The sequence below is a fragment of the Oryzias latipes genome, chromosome 20 (genome assembly GCF_002234675.1).
Source record: "Oryzias latipes chromosome 20, ASM223467v1".
Taxonomy (NCBI): Eukaryota; Metazoa; Chordata; class Actinopteri; order Beloniformes; family Adrianichthyidae; genus Oryzias; species Oryzias latipes.
The window spans coordinates 22,812,596-22,833,800 of record NC_019878.2 but is presented as its reverse complement, the minus strand read 5'-3'; the positions used below and the strand labels follow the sequence as shown (position 1 = coordinate 22,833,800).

The following is a 21,205-nucleotide window of genomic DNA, read 5'->3' as shown; positions in this document are numbered from 1 at the left end:
CACACTGGTTTTTCGCAAATACTTCTGGGAATCTTCCAGGGCTCTGGATTTTGGAACTGCAGATTCAGTCGGCACTACACAGCGCCAAACGCAGGGAAGGAATTTACACACAGCGTTTGAGTCTGTGACATTTTTGCTCAAAGAGCACAGATAGAAAGAAGAAGAGATAAAACCATCTGGTCCGTCAGTCCAGGACGGCTGCGGCACAGACTCATGGTTTCTGGGTGAATCCCGTGGAGCCACACAGTGAAGGTGCACCTTTGAGGTCATGTGAGGTGACCTGGGTCCTTCATTCAAAATGACGCCTTCATCTTCTTCTGAGAGAAGGCAGCGATGGAGGGAGGCAGAGGGAGCCCCCTCCTCCGATGGACAAAAACCGCTCAGACGTCTCCGTCTCATAGGCCGATGACTCACAGCCTCTCGTTCGACAGTTTCCGCTTTTGGCAGCAAGTAATAAGCAGCACATCACTGCTGTAGGTGACAGCACATGATCTGTGCTCACGTCTAGCCTGTTTATTTAGAGTCAGTAAAAAAAAAAAAAGGTTTGGACCAGAAAGCACTTCCTGACGCTCCAATGTCAGGTTTTGTTTCATCTTTTTTCAATTTAGATCAACGTCTTTCGATCGGCTTTTGGCTGTGAGGCTTAAACAAGAGGTGACAACGACATGGAAGCCTCCATTTTTTAACTGTAGGTCTGACTGACTGAAGGAAATGTCTCCAAAGGACTTTTTTTTTAAATTCTACGCTATTTGCAAGAAAGGAAAATCACACCACTTAGTGGGGGGATGAAGAAGGACATCTCCTCTTGACTGGAGAAAGATTTTTACCAACTACGACTGCAGGAATGATATGACCAATTAATCTACAAAAAAACAACAAAACGATTGGTTTTCTGCACGCATTTCTTTATGATTCAGTCCTGTGTTTGCCATAAAACTGCTGTTTCGGTGAACTTAAAGTTGTGTTTGTAGGATTTTCCAAAAGGTCCTTGTGGAAATGGAATGAAATAAATGTTCCCTTTTCATTTATTTAAGGACTTTCTTCTGTTCAGGGCCACAGAAGCCTCAATTCTTGAGTCGAAGATAAAACAAAACCTTGGTTTCTGGCTGTCAGTGAGGATATGAAAAGATAATTTTTTCAATTTTCTTTGGAGCAAACGTAGCTGCATCAGTGCTCGGTCACAGAGTTCAGCAAGAATCCTGCATTTAAAAAATGGGGATGAAATGAGCGGACACGGTTTCAAATTAAGGCCACGCTTCTTAAAATCCTTTTGCACCCTTCCGATACGACCTTTTCTTTTTTCATTTTAAGATAACAGCACTTTCTTTCTCTGGATAAATTCACAAGGGAACAACTAAAAACCCCTGAAGAATAAAAGAGAAATGCTTTGCTGTGGATATTTTTTTAAATTTTGTCTCTCCGGAAATTACGCCATATAGCCTGTAGAGCATCAACAGCAGCCTTTAGAGCTTTAAAATACTTTATGGCACAGTCAAATTAACATTCATAGATTTTTTACAACAAAAAAGGTTGGTTAACTCAACCCGTAAAAATAATTTGATTACTCTGCATTTAGTTAGATATAGTTACAAATGCTGATGATTCTGAAGCACAAAGATGCTTTCATGGTCCAACGACAATAAAATAAATTAAAATCTAGAGGTGATTAAAACGAGAACAAGACCAAAAGAACAAGAACCTCTTCAAAAGGTGAATAAATTATTCCTGAAAAAAATAAATCACATGATAAAATGAATCTTTAATTGCTCAGGTGGAAACTAAAAACAACAGTCGTTCTTGCATGTCCTCTTCCTCCTCCTCCTCCCCCTCCTCCCCATCTGCCAGGTCACAAAGTGTGGCAAATCACAATCACTCGTATTCAAATGTTGAACTCCTCACAATTGGTATTCATACAAGCATTAAAAGGCTGCCAGATCTACTTCAGTGCCATCAACGCCACATCCATTCATCCCGTCAGCAGTGATAATGTCAACCCCAGGGGATAGAAAAATCCAATACACAGACAATAATGTCTCCTGGATGTAATGGAGCCACAACTGAAGTGAACTCTTGTCTCCTGAAAAGGGTGGAGGGGGAACATTTTCCCTTCGTTTCTTCTGCCGCCTTTTCCCCCCCGAGATTAACAAGGCTGTAAATCCTTTGACAGGAGCTGCAGAAGAGGCACTCAGGAGTCACCGCCGGGAAGATTAACGGCAGATTGTCAGGTTTGCTTTCCAGGGAAAAACGAAAAAAAACCTTCATGAGACTAAGTAGATTTCAGGGGTTGGCATTAATGCAACTTTACAAAAAACGGATCCAAATCTTTTGCCTGGTTTAGAGGTTTAATACCGATTCAACAAAAACATCTGACCTGGACAGCTTTAAAATCACATTAGCGTGAACTGCTATCATGATCCTAAATCATGTTCTAATATTCTGAGGGGTTTTCTCTTCATCCACCGACTACCAAATCCAAATGTATATGTCAGGAAGATTTTTACTGTCAGCTTAAATAATAATAATTTGAAAAAAGAAACTGAAAATAAAGGCGTTTTTCTCCAAAATTTCAAAAGATTAACTGTAAATTAAAGCCCAAACTTTTTAAAATACGATTAAAGAGAAAACTTTCCAAAAAGATTCAAAGTTGGCGTTGCTGCTTGATGTCAAATAAATAAAATAAATACTCCAAATGTGCGTGGCTCCATCTGAGTGGGACTAATCTTTGTTATTAATCTTTGTTATTTTTTTAAATCATATTGCAGACAACAAAAACCATATCAGATAACTGTTCAGTATCCAAGTCAGTGTTGTCATAGCAACCAACTCTGTATTGGTAAACACTTCACTTTTTCCTCTCCTCACATTTTTTGAGAGCGGATTTACTATTATTTTTGTAATATCTAAAGACAGATTTCTGCTTTGAACATCATGTTCTTTCTTAAAAACCTCTGAAGAAGCGAAAAAAAAAGTTTTGTTGCTCATGAGTCGAGTTAATGCAGGAAACTGCAGACTCTTTTTTTTTGTGTGAATTCTCCTTTTTGTAGTTTTAAATTCGTTTTTTTTTTAAATTCACCAAATGATGCACTTTTTGATTTGGTGCAAATTATTTAGATATTTGATTTTTTTTTATATATATATATATACAAATAGATTTTTTAAAATTGCAGTTTATAAGTTAATACATTTATAAATTAATTTGTTTTTTTAGAATGATGCTCTGACCTAAGAGCAATGACCATCCATCCATCCATCCATCCATCCATCCTGAGGCAAGCATGTGGATAAGAAAGATAAGAAAGCCTTTATGTGATTGTCAACATCTGACAAGAATTGTTACCAGAATTCTTTTTGTAGCTTAAATTAAATTTCGTGTAGTTTTCTCTAGAAAGTATTTTCCTTATAAATAATTACGTTGATAAAGGGGGATTTTGCTGGAGCCTATCCTCATAAAGATCCTGATCATAGCTGCAGAGCAATTATTTTACTGCCTTTCTCAGTCACCTTGCTGCGCAACGGATTTAAACGTTGCACAACCCGTTAGTGCAACCTTCATAACATGTCATCGTTTGGGCGAAACCTGATGGGAGAAGAAAAAGCCAACCGCATAGATTCCTGATGAAATCAGGGCAACACTTGTGGATCATGTGGTAAATCATGGCCAGTCATCAGCAGCCAAATGTTGGAAGTTCCATTAAACAGACATTTGATCAGGACAACAGGGGAACAAATTGTAACTTAGAGTTATTCAGTTGTCTCCTATTTGCCCCTCCATTAGTTCCAATGTACCAAAACTCCATTGCGGCCACACAACCACACTCAACAACCCTATGATGGGGTAAGGGGGATTACAAGCGGAGAGGCATAATGAACCAGTCAATTGCATGAATGATACAAATGGGGACCAAATCCTGCCCCCCTCAGACTGATGAAGCCATTTGGATGAAGGGCGAAACGTTTAAAGGAAGAATTTTTTTAAATCCAGTTGTTATGACTCAACGTTAGGACAGCGGCACCAGGATCAATTAGAACCTTCACCTACACGTAGTTCAAACTAATTTGCTGTCAGTCACTCTATACGGTGGCTCACATTTAGGGTGGTATATTCTGCTGTACTGTAATACTGAGTATTGCATTACAGTACTGTAAATATTTAGCATGTCTACATTTCTCTGCACGTCAAGAATTATTGCAAGACGACCTAAAAGAAGTGGAAGAGGTCACCCTTTGACTCTGCAGCAAAGGTGCATTTTCAGCATCTTGAGTTTTCTTTGATTCTAGTTCTCTAAATGCCATGCGTGGTAGATAACGCTGTCTTCAGTTTATAAGGCTTTGGGAAGCCCTTCCAGAGAAATCTGTCTCGATGAAAACAGGCTCAAAACTTTTGACTTTCATTGACAGAAATACTTTTGAAGATCAAACGATCGATTTTGATTCGTCTTTTGAGCTACTGACTCTTTTTTGCAGGTCATCTACTGTGTTTTGCAGTTTGCACCCATTGCAAACCGTAATACTGCTGTGAGAAATGCACCAAAGCGACAGAAAAACAGTCTCATGGTGCAGACCGATGTAATAGCAGCTGCCTACCACAGCGTAGCGCTGCAAGACCACAAACACAGCTCCAGAGCGGCACAGATGAGACTGATGCTGTCTTGACCCCTCATTTCAAAGCAGATGAACGCTGAATTAATTTGCTTTTTCCTTTGACAGCATCTTCGCCGCGACTGAAATTCCCTTTGACAGGACGTGTCCTGCGAAGGCGGCCCATCTCCCCCTGTTAGATGAGGTGCATAAATACAGACACAGCTCATTAATAGTTCTGTCACACAGATAAGCCCCTGACAACCCCGTGAAACACTTTATGGGCCAAGACTCGCAACTTCCTGATTGCGAGAGCAGAGGTTTTCCTCTGAAAACTAAGTTTTGAGGGTCATTGGTTAATATTTTTTGCAAAGTACTCAACTTTTCATCTGATCCGATTTGATTAAACCTGACAATTTCCGTTTTTTAATGGCTGCTCCTGAGTGTTTTAAAAAAAATAAAAGTTAGTGTTCCAACATGTTACCAGCATGGTCCTCAACGCCACAAAGCCAACAGGGACGGCGTGAACGGGCCACAAGGAGTCGTCAAGGTCAAGTTTGCTCTTCAAAACAACGCTATCTATGGAAAACATCTCCATTCCACTAGAAACTGCAGTCTGCTGGTCTCTTCTTCAGAGACCCAGGCCAAGCATCTGTGAGTTATGCCCCTCTCAGCTCAGTCCAGTGTGCACTTATTAATGAAAATGTCTTTGGCTCCTAACAACCTAACTCTTATCTAAAGTGAGGTTCACCACACAAGCAGGCAGTTCAGTGTCTTAATCCAATTTATTCTGATTATGCAAAATATTCTGGACATTTTTTTTTTTTTTTTTGCAAAGAGATTGATTTAGGCGGAAGTCATTCTCCCCCTGCTGATGTCACTAATTAAATCTGCACGGTCACAAAGGGGAAAAGACGCCGATAAAGGAGAGAAAAGCTGAGTTTGAGGAAACGCTTTTAAGCTTGAAGTGAAGATATTCTGCAGGGGGCTGTGTCACATGTCCCGATTAATCAGGAAATTAGACAAATGCTGTTCTTTTGTCAGGGAGAAAATCTCATTTTTGCAGACCCCCCCCCCCCAGAAAATGAAAGATTCTGCAAAGACTGACGAAGAAGATGGTTCTGTCACGCCAGCACCTTTGGATGGTTATAGACCGACTTTAAACTCATAGATATCAGGGGGGGTCACTCCTGAATGCAACTGATGGGAATGGCTATAAACTGCAGGTGGGTGGCCACCATCTTGCCTGGGACGACCTTTACGGAGCAACTGCGCCTGCGGCCGGGTCAGAATCTCCGGCTATGGGGATTCAACGCTGGATGCATGAGTCACCAGCCCTTAGCTCTGCAGAGTAATTAGTGTGAAGAAATCAGGAAGGGTGGGAGCCGAACACAGGGGGGAAGACAGAGGGGGAATAAACGCAAAGTCAAGATAGGAAATGTGACAAGTAAACACATGCGAGAGCAAGATACGGCTCGCGGCGAGGTTGTGGGCTGTTTTTAATTTTATCTGGTGTGCTGTGTCTGCACAGAAGACTGCGGTTCTGTCAGAGGGATTCTGAGCTCGTGCACGGGGGAGTCAGACGGGTTTTACGCTGCGGCCCCCTTCTGTGCAGACCATCCGAAAAGGCTCCAGGGTCACAGCAATTATCGCTGCATGTGTAATCACGGGTCACAGGCCATTACTCACGCCGTACGGCCCACTTTCACTGCTGGAATGTCTTCTCAGTCGTTTAACCAGGGGAGCACATCAGCAGCAGGAATTAAAGGACAGACGAGGCTCGATAAGCAGGAATTGTTTGGGGGGCAGGTTATGCACTGGAGGGTCAGTGCTGCAGCCACCGTCTCCCATCCCACACCTGTTGGAGTCGTATCCATCAAAACAAGCCAAAGATCTGCCCGTTGGTATGCAACTCATTCCAAACCAGAATGCAGATTTTCAGCATAAAAGTCCAACTTTATCAACCAGCGATCATCCTAGCTCATCCTGTCTGCATGGGAATGCGCTCAGTGTGCGGCTAAACCCTCTACAGTGCGGCGGCATCATTGGTTATGCAAGAACTGCCAAGCGGCTCATCGGCTCAAATCTCCTCTCCCTCCTTCCCCTTTTTATCCGTACATAGATACAACATTGATGAACACTCGCAGGATGCTTGTTAGGACCGACGTTAATCCTGTTTCTAACTGTCCAGCACTCTGCTTATCTCCTACTCCCGCCTTACAGACAAGTTTAGAGACTGCCATCACTGAAAAGAGAGGGAGGGTGAAAAAAAAAAGGGGGTTTATGATCGCGACAGTTTAAGGAAAGAAGGATTTCTGGGAAATCTGAAGTGGCTGACTGCTCGGCTGGAAAAAAGTATGACGGGAATGAAAAGTGAAGCATCTCCAAGAGAATCAGGGATTTACATCAGATCCTCTCATGAGGAGGGTCCTGACCGTCCCTCCACCGGATAAAAACGTAGATATTTGGTTCCAGTTATCTAATTATAATTATTAACCGTTAGGTAATGCTTAAGTAAAGCTTATGAAGCTTTTTAGCATTTATTAAGGGTGACACCAGGCCAAACATGTAATCTAAACCTTTACTTATTAACTCCTAGTTTAGAACAAACAACAAATTATACATTAAGGCTTTCTGAATTTATCAACTAACATGCAGTTGATGCATACATATTCCTTTTTTCAAAGCTTTTTAATGCATTATGTAAGGTTGAGTCATAAACATTAGTTCACTAATGGGAATTAATGTATTAAATAATGCATAAACCTGTCTGGTAACACTTTAATAGTTAACTTATGCTTAATTATGCATCAACAAACATTAACCCTTACTGTAAAATATTCCTGATGTTTGTTGACTGAGGTACTCTTCAATTTTTATAAACAATGTTTACAACAATGACTTTGATAATAAATGTTTCATTTTATTTTGTTTACATTGTGAAATGAGATCTGCAAATGGGGATATCTGTTTAATGTGGAACAGGAAATGATATTTTACATGCCGTTTCTGGAGGTTTCTGTTCAGAATGGACATCAATTAGTTAGAAGGACAACAGAAAGGACACAAGGAACCTGCTTCTGTTCATTTTAGACCCAAAAAACCAAAACTTCAACAAATGAACTTAAACGTTAGAAAAACAACTGGATTTTAATCACGGCGAAACAAAACTGGGGTTGCCTCATAGGACAGGTGATCGAAGACAGACTCCTAAGAACAGGGAACGGCTGTGATGGTTGAAAACTTTACTGTGAATGAGAGAAAAAAAAACAGACTATAGAAAAAAACCTGAACTCAAGAAAACACGATGTGTTACAAACCAAGAAGACTAAACAAAATGCACTAATCCACACCAATAAAGATGAATGATTTTTAATTAAATCATTGTGAATCAGGAGCAGATGAGTAAATTCATTTTTTTAAAAGATTGTATTTGTGACAAAGACAATACGCTTTGTTTTTCTCGTCTGAGCTGGAATCTACGGCTCTGATATTGCTCACTGTTCCTAACTATGTTAGGTTGGGGATGTGAGGGGCTGTAAGCTAGCGGGAGAGAGTATAAACAAAGGGATGATGGGAAATGAGGGTGGGCTTACTCTGCACCAACAGTCAACTCAGTGGCAAATTTCTAATTAACTCCTGCTGCTCTGCAGAAACTATGTACAAGAAAACTTTTTACATTTTGGCTCAAAAGTGCACGATCATGATTAAAAGACCACTGAGAACGCTTTAAAAATAGAACAAAAAAAGATAGGAGTGGGTCTTTAAGACCAGTGTTTGTTTTTGTTAATCTACTCGCCAGATTACAACAGAGCGCTCAGACACAAGTTCTCCAGGTTCACAAACACCCACCGCAGAGTTTCATTCAGCAAAGTCCCTCTGTTGATGGAAAGAGTCATGAAACTGTCAGAAAAAGCTCTGAGCGCCTTTTCTGAGGCCCAATGTTATTACAAACAAGAGGACTGATTACCACGCTTCTGTTTTCAGCTCCAATCAATCTCTGCTCCATCACATCCAGACTATCCTTCAGTCTCACGTCATCATCAGTTCTCCTGAAGATCTCATTTTACACAAAGGTCCCCAAGAAGACTCTAGTCCTAAATCCACCCACTGGGGCGATTTCCATCCATGTCTCTCTAAATCATCCTTCCTCTGAATAAAATGTTTGCATATTCCATGAAAAATCAGCACACAACTTTTAATAAATATGGTCTTATTGTGACTAATCATGAAACGTTTTTTTTTTTTTAAATACATTACCATTGTTTTGAGACAGAACCACTTATGAAAAAAAACGCAGACTGTGACAGAATGTGAGACAAAGTCAGGCAAAACTGGAAAAAGTCAAATAAATACAGTTCATTTAAAATTTGAAACAAGAGCAGAAACAACATTCAACTTCAATAAATGTGAAAGATTTAACCAAAATCAAATATTCTTGCTATTTTGTGCTGCATTCGGGTGTTTTTTGGAAAGGTTTTGGCACAATCTATGTTCTGGGAACACGACGTTCCAACATAATTGGTTCTAGTGAAGTCCACTCAGTCACTTAAATCCTCCTCCACGACTGTGATTTCAATCTAACGCAGCAAAAAAAAAAATGGTCCGGTCAGGCAAAGATAAATTTAACTTTAATTATTGAGAGTGGCAGGGTAAATTAGAGGTACATTTTAGGTATGTTATAGACATAATCAATTTCAGGAGACACCTACGGACCGAACATGTCCACGTACACACACTGTCCTTTGGTTGGCTGAGGCCCGCAGAGACCGGCTCAGTGCTCTCTGCCTTCTGAACCCAGGTTTCTAATCAGAGAATTAGCTGTGGTTCCCTCTGCCAAAATCCACACAGTAATCCATCTCACTTTGTCCACACTGTGGCTCCAGCTCCTTTGAAGCGTTTGTCAGTTTGTATGAAAGAGAGAAAAAAAAAGAGAGCAGCCACAGACAGACAGAGAGAGAGGGAGAGAGATCCTGCAGGGAAATGTGATTTCCTCCAATCCTGGGTGGCTTTATTAAAGCCTATTAGGTTCACAATGACAAACTTAACATTTCTTCAGTGTTGTCACCACAAAAGACCCTTGTTCTTGCTCCTCCTGAAGACACTGCAGCTCAGATTAATTCTCTGCTAGACATGACTGCGAGCATGTGTGCTGCTTAGTACCTGCTCTTATCGATGGTTTGGTGGAGCGCCGGGTCAGGATCGCTGTGCTTTGGATGTCCAGCCCCGGCTCCGGGAGCATGATTAATGAAAGAGGAGACGGACGGACAGGGTGCATCCTAATCACCCACAAGGACACGCAGACATACGGAAGGCTGGACGGACTTGGGCAGGAAGCGGAGAGCAGGAGCGTGCATACTGATACTGTAATTTGTGGGGTTTTTGTGGTTCATACTGAAACCTGTAATCGAATGGAGCACGGGCCTGAATTCTCATCTCCTCAAAGCCCACATACAGACGCGCTCAGACACACTAGACATACTTACAGCCTCACAGGCAGGGACATGAAAGACACACAGAGGACCTTATGGGGTCAGGTTTGGCAAAGCTCCGTCCTGTGGATCAGGAGGTATTGGCTCATCCAGCTGCAGCACTTTCTCATTTTTTCATACCTGTAAGCCCGGACCTGAAATTGAAAGTTTGCACAAACGGTGCAGCCGCTGCAGAAAAGTCTGCAGAGCTCAAGTTTAGGGATGAGACTGAAATGATGATTGTGGTGAAACGGTTGAACATGAGAGGCGTGGCTGAACGACAAAAGACTAAACTCGATCACAATGCAGACAAGACTATCGAAAATCAATGTGACAAGAAAATCGGAAGGCTAATAAGGATAAATATTAACAAAAATAACAGATACAGGCCATGTGATTAAAACCAGAGAAAACAGCCTGAACTGAAGCAACACAGAGCCCAATGATGCGTTCACATTTGTCAAATTCGTTGCTTGACACAAAAACGTCTTCAGAGACTTAATACTCCCACCCCGTGTGGGAGGAGCTACTGTCCAAAGTCTTTAGCCACATCGCTACATCATGGAAGACACTGAGAAATCAGGTTTGTTTTAAAGAGCTCTTCAAAAAACATCATTAACCACGTCACCATGTCTGGGCTCTTGAGATCATTCAGAGACTCTCCCGGTACGATGAGCTTTACCATCTACTGCAGGAGCTGCGTCTTTCAGCTGTACTTCTGTCTCTGTGACCCAGTTTGATGAACTCCTGTCCCACTTTAGTCCAAGGAGGGAAATAACAAAAATAGGAATAAAGAAAAAAGGCTTTTTCATTATTTTCTTCATACTAATACAATAAATGTAAAGTTCAGAAGGAGAAGAATCAGATTCTCCTCCATGTTGGTTTAAACTCCACCAGCTGAGGACATCTTTGACACGCCACAACTAAATATGAGATCCTGATTGGTTGAGGCTAAACAGATTTTTTGCCAAAAGATATTTGAAGTGTGGATACATTGTCCCGCGACGCTCAAAACACACCAAAACTAGACCGCGGGACGCACCTGATGTTAAAAACGCGCTGTTAGGTCTGAATCAAAGGCAAATCTATTTACAATAAAGCAAAAGAAAACATGTCGTTTTTAAAGAAAACACTTAAAACTTTTGATGAAAGAGATTGATACTCATGTGAGTAGATTAAAGTTTTCCGAAAAGATGGAATTTGAACTAGCTCACCTAAATCCTTAAGCATCCCAGCTCGCCATGCTTTACTCTGACACACCTGAATGTCTTCATCACCTCTGCACACACCTGATAAACATGGGTGGTTCTTTGGATCAGGTGCATTAGAAAAAACTGTAGCAAATGTAGATGAGGGGTACCAGGACCAGGACCAGGAAAAACTGCATTTGACAGTTTTTTGGTATTTAAAGTGAAAACTTCTTTGAACTTTGTGTCTTTTCATCAAGATTTCAGGACAAAAACAGGATGAAGGATTTGCGATGAAAGGCGGAGACAAGAGAAAGATAAATAGCCATATTTAGTAGTTTGGGATTTGGGACCAGACTCGGTCCAGTGAACATCTGTGAAAGTCGCAGGATGACCCCCAAACTTTGAATGTCAACACAAACACAGAAACCTGCTTTTCCTGCGTCGTCATCCAGCTGATTTTCCAAAAGAGCCTCTGAGAAGCCGGGCAGCCCGATCCGGGGCCAGCACAGACAAAACTGTGATTGGTGATTATGAATCACCACCAGAGCAGTTTGGTGGCCATGTTTGAAATGAAGCTCCTCTTTTTTACCTGTCCCTCTTCATTTTCCTCCTTCCCCCCCGTATGGTTTACTCTCCGTGTCCGATGCTGCTTGCTATGCATCATGCTGGACCAAAATGACGATTGATTGCAGTGCCACTGCTTTTGTAATCCGCTTAGGATGGATTTTGCATCTAAATCACTTTATTATTTATGTGCCCAACTCTTGCCAATGCCATTTGGAAGCAGGATGATTGGTGATCCATCACACATTATCCTTCACTGTGGTCATTAATATTGTAATGGGATGGACCTTCACCATGAAACTTCCAGGTGAAGGGAATGTGGATCTCCTCAGGGAGGGTCAGGCTACTCAGAATAAGCTGTGTGTACCTGTAACCACATAACCCTCCAGAGATGCTGTTAGTTTGCTGTGTGCTGCTCTTCCTCCGGTTTGCAAAACTATATGTTTATATATATATATATCTATCTATATATATATATATATATATATATATATATATATATATATATATAGATATGTGTGTGTGTGTGTGTGTGTGTGTGTGTGTGTATCTGGTGTCAGTGTTTCTTTGTCCTTTTCCATCACGGCTTCAATCACCACCTGCCAATCACTCTCCTCCGCTCCAGCAGGCAGACATGCCGAAGCACCCTGAGCCGCACATCAGGGCAGAGTTCAAACAACCTCCTCCATAAATTTGAGAAAAATGAAAAAGGACAGGGACCTATCCTCCCCAAAACACACAGGAAAACATGACAAACAGGAGCCTCACTTTTCTATAAAATGTAAAAAAGAATCAGTCAACCGCTAGAACATTTTAAATAGGGCTGCGGGAGGGGAGCGGGGCAGAAGACTTTGAAGGGGTAACAAGTGTAGAAGGTCATTACAATTGAAAGGATCAAAAATATGAATTATTATTGTTGCTATTATTATCAAATCAGTAGTTCTTTTAGCTGAGGTCCTACTAATGAAAAAAAGTGACAGACATATATGCATCTCTTCCATGGAATTCAAGCACTAGATTGGGTTCTTTTCTACTTGGAGGGTTGGGTGATTGTGGGGGTAGGGTAGGGTAGGTGCAAGTGGTGCCTGGGTAATTTAAGGGCCTTAGAGGTGGAGAGCAAAACATTTACAGTTGGACTTCACTCACACTCTGACATGTGTGTTGGGAGCCCAGTGGAAATGAAAAGACAAAAGTCGCCAAAACAGCCGAAAAGTTCAATTTTTGGCTTACAGGTCTGGACAAAACCAAAGTCGGAGGTTTTAGCTGTGGTTTCATGTGGCTGCTGTGCGCCTTCCAGCCACCACTATCAGAGTCTCTCCAACGTGTCCTGGGTCTTCTCCGGGGCCTCCACCCAGTGGGACATGCCCGGAACACCTCTCCAGATAGGCGTCTAGGAGGCATCCGGACTAGATGCCCGAGCCACCTCAACTGGCTCCTCTGGATGTGGAGGAGAAGCGGTTCTACTCTGTTCTCTCCCCGGGTGACCGAGCTTCTCACTCTATCTCTAAGGGAGCGCCCAGCCACCCTACAGAGGAGGGGGCATGGGGGGCAGGGAATAAAGGGAATAAAATGTTGTTGTCGTCATTACCTCGTATAGCAGTTTTGTTTGTTAAACATTTTCTGCGTGTACTCAGTCTGTTGAGTTTTTGAACCATTTAAAAAAAAAAAAACACCTTTCTTTATGCGTCTTCAACAGGATCTCCAAATCAGATTTCTCATTATAAAGAGACACATGGACCACAAATGGCTTTGTAATAATTTATCTACCTAAATGTCATTGACTGTAATACTAAATGATTATTTGAATCATCAAAAAAAAAAGGAAAACATGTCTTTGAGTCACAGCGTTAGCTATATATTTATAACATCACATGAGTCAGGGTATATTATATTTTATATTATATGATGTATGTAAATGTATTTATAATGCATCTTTCAATATATGACTTGGTATGAATGATTTTGTGAGATGTATTACAATACACTGACCAAAAATATAAACGCAACACTTTTGTTATTGCTCCCATTTTTGATGGTATGAACTCAAAGATGTGAAACATTTTCCACATACACAAAATAACCAGTTCTCTGAAATATTGTTCACAAATCTGTCTAAATCTGTGATAACGAGCACTTCTCCTTTGCCAAGACAATCCATCCCACCTCACAGGTGTGCCATATCAAGATGCTGATGACGAGATCCTGGGGCCCATTGTACATTCAACAACATCACCTCATATTGCAGCATGATAATGCACGGCCCCATGTTGCATGGATCTGTACACAATTCTTGGAAGCTGAAAACATCCCAGTTCTTGCATGGCCAGCATACTCAGCGGACATGTCACCCATTGAGCATGTTTGGGATGCTCTGGATCGGCGTATACGACAGCGTGTTCCAGTTCCTGCCAATATCCAGTAACTTCGCACAGCCATTGAAGAAGAGTGGACCAACATTCCACAGGCCACAACAGACAACCTGATCAACTCTATGCGAAGGAGATGTGTCGCACTTCATGAATGGTGGTCACACCAGATACTGACTGTCTGTTGTCTGAGTCCCCTGATCCCCTCAATAAAACAAAACGGAAGATTTCAGAGTGGCCTTTTCTTGTGGCCAGTCTAAGGCACACCTGTGCAATAATCATGCTGTCTAATCAGCATCTTGATATGGCACACCTGTGAGATGGGATGGATTGTCTTGGCAAAGGAGAAGTGCTCACTATCACAGATTTAGACAGATTTGTGAACAAAATTTCAGAGAACTGGTTATTTTGTGTATGTGGAAAATGTTTCACATCTTTGAGTTCATACCATAAAAAATGGGAGCAATAACAAAAGTGTTGCGTTTATATTTTTGGTCAGTGTATATAGTATATATTAGTTAATATATTGTAGGACATTTCAGCATAAATCAGAATGTATTGCATTGTATATTACCATATATTGTATGAACACAGCAATAATTGCAGTATTATTTCGATATATGGAACATAACATATACATTGTTACTAAAAGTATGGAAAAATATGGTATTGCTTTATAAAGTCTGGCATTATATCATATTTTCTGTTTATTTGTGTGCATATTACAGGGTAAACACTGGTAATGCAATTTAGACATTATTTTTTAAATACTATATGTACCAAATTTGTGGATTTTAAAATATTTTAATTAGCAAAAGGATTGCTGTTACTGTAGATGATGAACTCAATTTTAACACGTTTTATGAAGCTATCTGATGTTTAAAGCAATAAGACTGAACGGTCACATGATTCGTGATGATGTCATCGGTTATGGTTAGAGCAGCAGACACACTCATTTGCTCCACTCCTCCTTTAGAGCTCAGCGTATAGATTCATTTATTGTGATGTCATTATCATCACCAACCCTAACTTTGCTCTGCAGGCTTGACCTTGAACTGCCTGACATCAACTCGTGGCTAATTTGCAGTCCGCTCTCTCTTTTACTTCTACTTTGTTTCTCTAAAAAAAAATCAATCCACAAACGTAACTCATTTTACATCAAACGCTGCCGTCTTAGATCACTGAAATATAGTTTTGCCTTGAAGGGATTTGCCCTGCTCTCTCCTTGAAGCGCAGAGCAGAGTGTGATGCATCTCCACCTCATTGTCTTCCAAAATATGGTTTGTGGCTTTAAATCTGCTCACTTGGGAGAGATTCTGTCCCCGGGTCCCTCTCCTTGCTTAGATGAGTGATGAAAATGGTGATATCCACTGAGCATCTCCTACATCTCGCCGAGTCTCTGACCCCATGTTTGATGCCAGGATGGTGGTGGGCTGCACTTCTTCAGGCCCGTCTGAACCCACACCGTCGTGAGAAAAGTTATTTTTAACCACCTTCTACTCCCAAGTCAGCGTGTCCATGCATTTATGTAAGGAGCGACGCGATCAGGATACAGATATCTCCTGTGTGCTGGGATGTACGTACATTGATCACTTTAATGTTTTTTTAGTCATAACTCTCATTGTCTCCACACTTTCTTCTCCTTAAGAAACATTCAAACAAATAATCAAATATACAAGAACACAATGTGCTGAACCTCTGTAATTTTCATCAGCCCTCAGGAGGGCACGCTAAGCCTAAAATAATCCCAAATTCAAACTTGAATGACACTTCTGTTGGCCTCAAAAGAGAAAATCAGAGTGGACTGGATTTTTCAACCCCTTTTTCAAAATCATCTCGAGGTTTGTCTTTCTTATGCCAGTATGAAATGCTTCGCCTCTTATCCATGAGGCAAAATAAATGTGAAAATAAACAATTTCACAGTCACTCAGCATCCACTGCAGAGCCCTCTGCAGAGTGCAGGAAGTAGATGCCTGCACGGCTTAATGCAGCAACGTCCCATGCCACTTAGCATATCATACTTTGTGCTAAATGCTTTGCCGCATGCTTTTAGCCAGTTTAAAATGTTAAAATCAAGCCTCCATCTGCAAGTGGACGATTTAGCAGATTCTGCAGGCTTTTCTCCAAAACGGCTTGACAACAATCCAGATGCTTGAGCATTAACAGCCAGGAGTGGATCCCAGCTGAAATTATCTAACGATCATCAAGTAAACTTACGATAAAAGTGTCTTTTATGAGCTTGATAAGTAAAAAAAGAAGACTCACCAAGAGGCTGTCCGGCGATGATTCTGGTGTTTTCCCCCGCCACAGCTGCACGTGCGTTCCTTTCGTTTATGTACTGAACAAAGGCGTAACCCTTATGCACGGAGCAGCCCACTATTTTGCCATATTTGGCGAAAATGACCTCTATGTCTGTCTTCTTTACGATAGCTGTGTTGAGGTTTCCGATAAAGACTCTGGAATTGATGGAACGAGGGTCATTCTTATTGGTCACGTTGCTGGTCTGGGTCTTACCAGTCATTCTCCTCCAGATGCCCTCCTGGGAAGCAAAAAAGAGGCGGAAACTTTAGAGGTTGGATGCACCAAATATTCTGAGTGAATAAATATCAAGTGATTAAGCTCATGATCAGCTGGTAAAGTGAGAAAACGTTTCTCATCTTCTCTCTGCATGTTTCTGTTTGGTACAGAGGAGCAGTTGACTCCCCATCAGTGATCCATCGGGGCTCATGGATAAATAGAGATTATGTTCCTCACAACTGAATATCAGGGTCTCATTTTTAAATTGACTTACAGCTGAATTCACTTTAATCTTAAACACATTTCCTTTAAGAGATTCACCGCAGAGATTTCGTCCCTTAAATAAAAAATAAAAAAAGTTTTAAATACATTTAAAAAAACACTGCAAACTTATCCAGTTCACTTGAATGTAAAGTTTTTGTGATGTGATTTTATTTTGATGCTCCTTTTGAGACAACTTGAATCTAAAAACACATTTTCTTCTGCAACATAAATCAGAGTAGACAGTTGTTTATGAAACAATACCCTTCATTTTGTGACAGATTGAATATTAGGACTAAATTGGATTATGGTTGATTTATGGGATTGTTCCTTTAATACAATGAAGCAGCATTCAGATGTGTAATGATTGTAATCATAGCCCCTCTGCTGTGTTTGTGTCACAGGAACAGGCAGACGGCTGGATCCAAATGCAGCAGCTTTATTAGCTCAACTAAAAGTCCACAAAGTTAAATCGTCATCAGGAGGGCGGGGTTTGAAAACAGGCACAAGATCATCAGAGGAGAGACGGGGTAGTCAGGATCCAGGCAAGAGTCGGGGCAGGCGGCAGGTGAACAGTCAGGGTCAGAAGACAGAAGATCCGGTGTAGGTACCATAACCGTTCGGCCTGGAACTTCCGTTTGGGGTCCTTTCGACTGAAGGTAACGTCACACTACGGTAACCCCACTTGGACAAACTACGTAGCGTGGAGATCTGCTCGGGCTCTACAAATGTTCATTTCACGTTCCCTTTTGTAACCTAAAGTTATTTTCCCTCATAAATTGTGTCTGACAGTATTTTTTGTAATTTTCATAAAGAGATTTTGCCACAATCCGCTTGTTATTCCAGTATAAATTCAGCCGTGGCTGAAAATGTTGTCAGCACGGCTAAATGCTGTCCTTCCGGGTCCGTTCTGCCAATAATAAAGCACTGGGCGCACGGATTAAAAAAACTATAAACGAACAGGCATTTAATAGTAATCATAACATAAAGGCACATTTGTTTACAACAGACTTCATAATTTCTTCTTCTATGGTAGTATCGTGATTTGTTAAGACCAATCACTATCTGACACGTCATCGGACCAACGTACAGCCAATCACATGATGTGACGTCAGCATTGGTCCCAGGACCCCGAAGGACCCCGAAGGAAGTTCCAGGCCGAACGGTTATGGTACCTTTACCGGTCCAGATATAACACTCAGTAATGAAGGCAGAATGGTACTTCATGCTGAGCTTCACTCAGTGCAGAGCTTTAGTATGAATGAGCTTTAGTATGAATGAGCTTCAGTATGAATGAGGTGTGCGGCATCCAGGACGTTGGAGCGCTGGGGTTGCTGGGAGATGAAGTACTCTGGAGACTGCTCCCGCAGGTGACTAGAGGGGGACGTGGGGGGATGCTTTGACTTCTGACAGTTTGATACGTCTGGTAGCCAGTAAGGTTATACGTTACAGGTTACTTGTTGTTCAAAAGTAGTCCATTACATTAGTGTTACACTCTCAAAAATGTATTTAGTCATATGTTACTTTTATATTACTCTTTGTAAAATATGCAAAAGTAGAAGATAAAATATGAAATGACAAATACAGCAAATTCTTTTCCATTTATATTAAATATGCATGGTGTAAAAATGACAATTTATAATATTCTTAAATATTGGTGCAAGGTCATGAAAGCCTTCAGCTGGAGTCCATAAAAATAAATACATAAACTCACCACTTATAAAGGGAAACACAGACCAAACAGAAAAACCAAAATAAAATAAAAATTCGACTAAATAAAAGCAGATTTAAGACGGCGTCAAGCTTACAGGAAGACAGACAGCTCTGTGAAACAACAGGACAAAAAAAACTACTAAACTTAAAGTGTTTTAGTCTGTAAAGGCTAAAAAAGTGTAACCCAGAAATGTAATTTTACATGAATAAACAAAAAGCATTAAATTACCAACTTCAAACTGAAAAAGGCGGTCACTAAAACTGGTATTACCTAAACATAATCATAAATGTAAATCCATCGTTTTAACAACTTTATTAGCAGCGTCCTTGTAACATTAGACAGCCGGTTGCTGAATATCATTCAGCAACAACTGTCACAATAAATTTAGAGTAAAGACTCCTGGATTTTGTCTATTAAATACCTGTGGTGCAGTCAAGTAGCTTTTCAAAATAAAACTTCCTTCAGAAACAGATTAGAAGCGTAACTGAAAAACAGTATGTCAGGTTTTTTCCCCTCTGTGGCCCGGTACCAACTGACACACTCCGATGCACGACCCGTGGTTTGGAGACAACTGCCTTTTATTACTTTGTTAGGGGAAAAAGTAAAATGTTATCATTATTCTTTTATAATGTGTTCTGCATGAAAAAGGCACAAATTTAGGTTAACAGCAGAAGATTTTCACTGAGCTTTTTAGCAACAGTTAAAGTGACCAAAAGTTACAAGCTGAAAGAAACGGTCAGAAAACAGTCATGAAACTTCAGCTTCATCAAGAATGTAACATGGCACATCATACCTACATAAAAAAAATGAATTTAAATGAATATATGGGCACTTTTTGTAGACTGTTGTGGTTGGAATTTCGTTTGTACAGCAAATGGGATGTGACACACAGGGTCACTGGCCAGTCAACTGTTCATCCACGTAACATTTTGCATGGTTGAAATGCTGCCACTGAATAGCTGAGGGCAGCTTAAGAAGGAGCAGCACTCTCTGAGGGTTTTCCTCTCTTTTTAGTCACTTGGAAAACGTTTCAGTCTCAAATCACACTTTGTTTGCTTTATATTTTTTAAAGCATAGGTGTGTCTCAGTTTACACATTTCTAAATATCTTGGCTTGTTTGTCCTTGTATGTAAAAGTGTTTGACCATAATTCTCATAAATTAGAGCGGTAGATCAAAAGAAATAAAGCAATTTAGCATTTTCCTGTTTTGATTCCCCCCCTTCATTGCAAACAAACATCTGTGTGTTTTATCACTATGGATATCCGCATATTTAATCCTGTTAATGTTCTCAAATGGATTTCATTTAGAGCATTAATTACTCTGAAATATTGTTGGGAAAACACTAAGTATTCAATCTCTCTGTCCATGGCACGCCAGGATAAGAATTATTCAGTTTTGAGAGGGAGGACCTAAATAATAGATTCAATTTTCAGTAAATAGGATTAGTTACCAAGGTAACATTTGTTTGACCATTGTGTGCACACACACACCCAAGTACACACATCTTGAATTTGTTCTTATTAGTATTCCTGTTGATCTTCAGCTAACATTTTTGCTGTAAAAACTTCATACATTGAGTGTTTTAACTCTTACATTCGTAGTTTTTTTTCCCTGCAACATTTCAGTTTTCTCTTTTTTTTTATTTGGGATGAGATTATGCAGGAAAAAAATCCTGTGAGGACATGTAATTCAAAAACCCAAAGATAACTGGATTCTACAGGAAAGAGGCTTTATTTAAAACCCACTAGAGGGAGAATGAAGCCGGCCAGTCATCCAGGAAACCAGAGAAGTCGCCTCTCAATTTTAACCAAAGATGACTTCTCAGGAATTCATTACTCCAGAGCCTGAGATCAGTCTGCTTCTCATCCATTCATTCACTCGTCACATATAAACAAGGACAGTTGGTTTAACTGAGTGTCATGTGACACATACTAAACTCACAGGTCTAAATGTCCCCAGTGACCTACGCACACTCATTTCCAGAGTTGCGCTGGCATTGAACTTCATTTTGTTTTTTTTCTCTTATTACTGTGAGAGGAGTGTATCATGTACTTGTCATTTTTATAAGTAGCACTAAGGAGAGCACACTGCAGTCTATTTTGAAAGTAGACATGACTGTCTTTCCATGACAAGACAATGCATTTTGGGGAATTGTCACCAACAGTAGTAGTGGCTTTTCGATGGTTTGACCAGGTGTTTGTCTCACTTTATGCCTGGACCTGCTGGGGACAGTGGTTACAGGATGTGCAGAAGTGGCAGCTGAGAAGAGTAAATAGATGTCACATGGTTCAAGCATAAGTCACATGCACCTGTACGGGTGTTTTTGGGTTGTCCAATTGCCCATTGAGGGTCGCAGAAAGGAGCATCTGAAGGGAAACGCAGGTGTGTCTTCCAGTTCCCTTGTGGGCACCGTAAGGGACTTCATGAAAATGGAACGTACCATTGTCGTGCATGTGGGAAATGTGTTGTGAAGTATTTGTAAGGCTACATTGTACGCACTTACGAGTAATGATGTGGTATGGTGTCCTTACGTCACACTGAGT

General features: G+C 40.7%; 1 protein-coding gene across 2 annotated transcripts in view; it reads right to left on the bottom strand.

Moving 5' to 3' along the window:
* LOC101169395 (RALY RNA binding protein like) overlaps window positions 1-21,205 on the bottom strand; it is a 105,228-nt gene that overhangs the window by 44,018 nt on the left and 40,005 nt on the right. For both annotated transcript variants that reach the window (XM_023950099.1, XM_023950100.1), the window contains one exon: window positions 16,435-16,708. In XM_023950099.1, coding sequence (XP_023805867.1) covers window positions 16,435-16,690 — 256 coding nt within the window. In that variant the 5' untranslated portion in view covers window positions 16,691-16,708. The remainder of the gene's footprint in view (window positions 1-16,434; window positions 16,709-21,205) is intronic.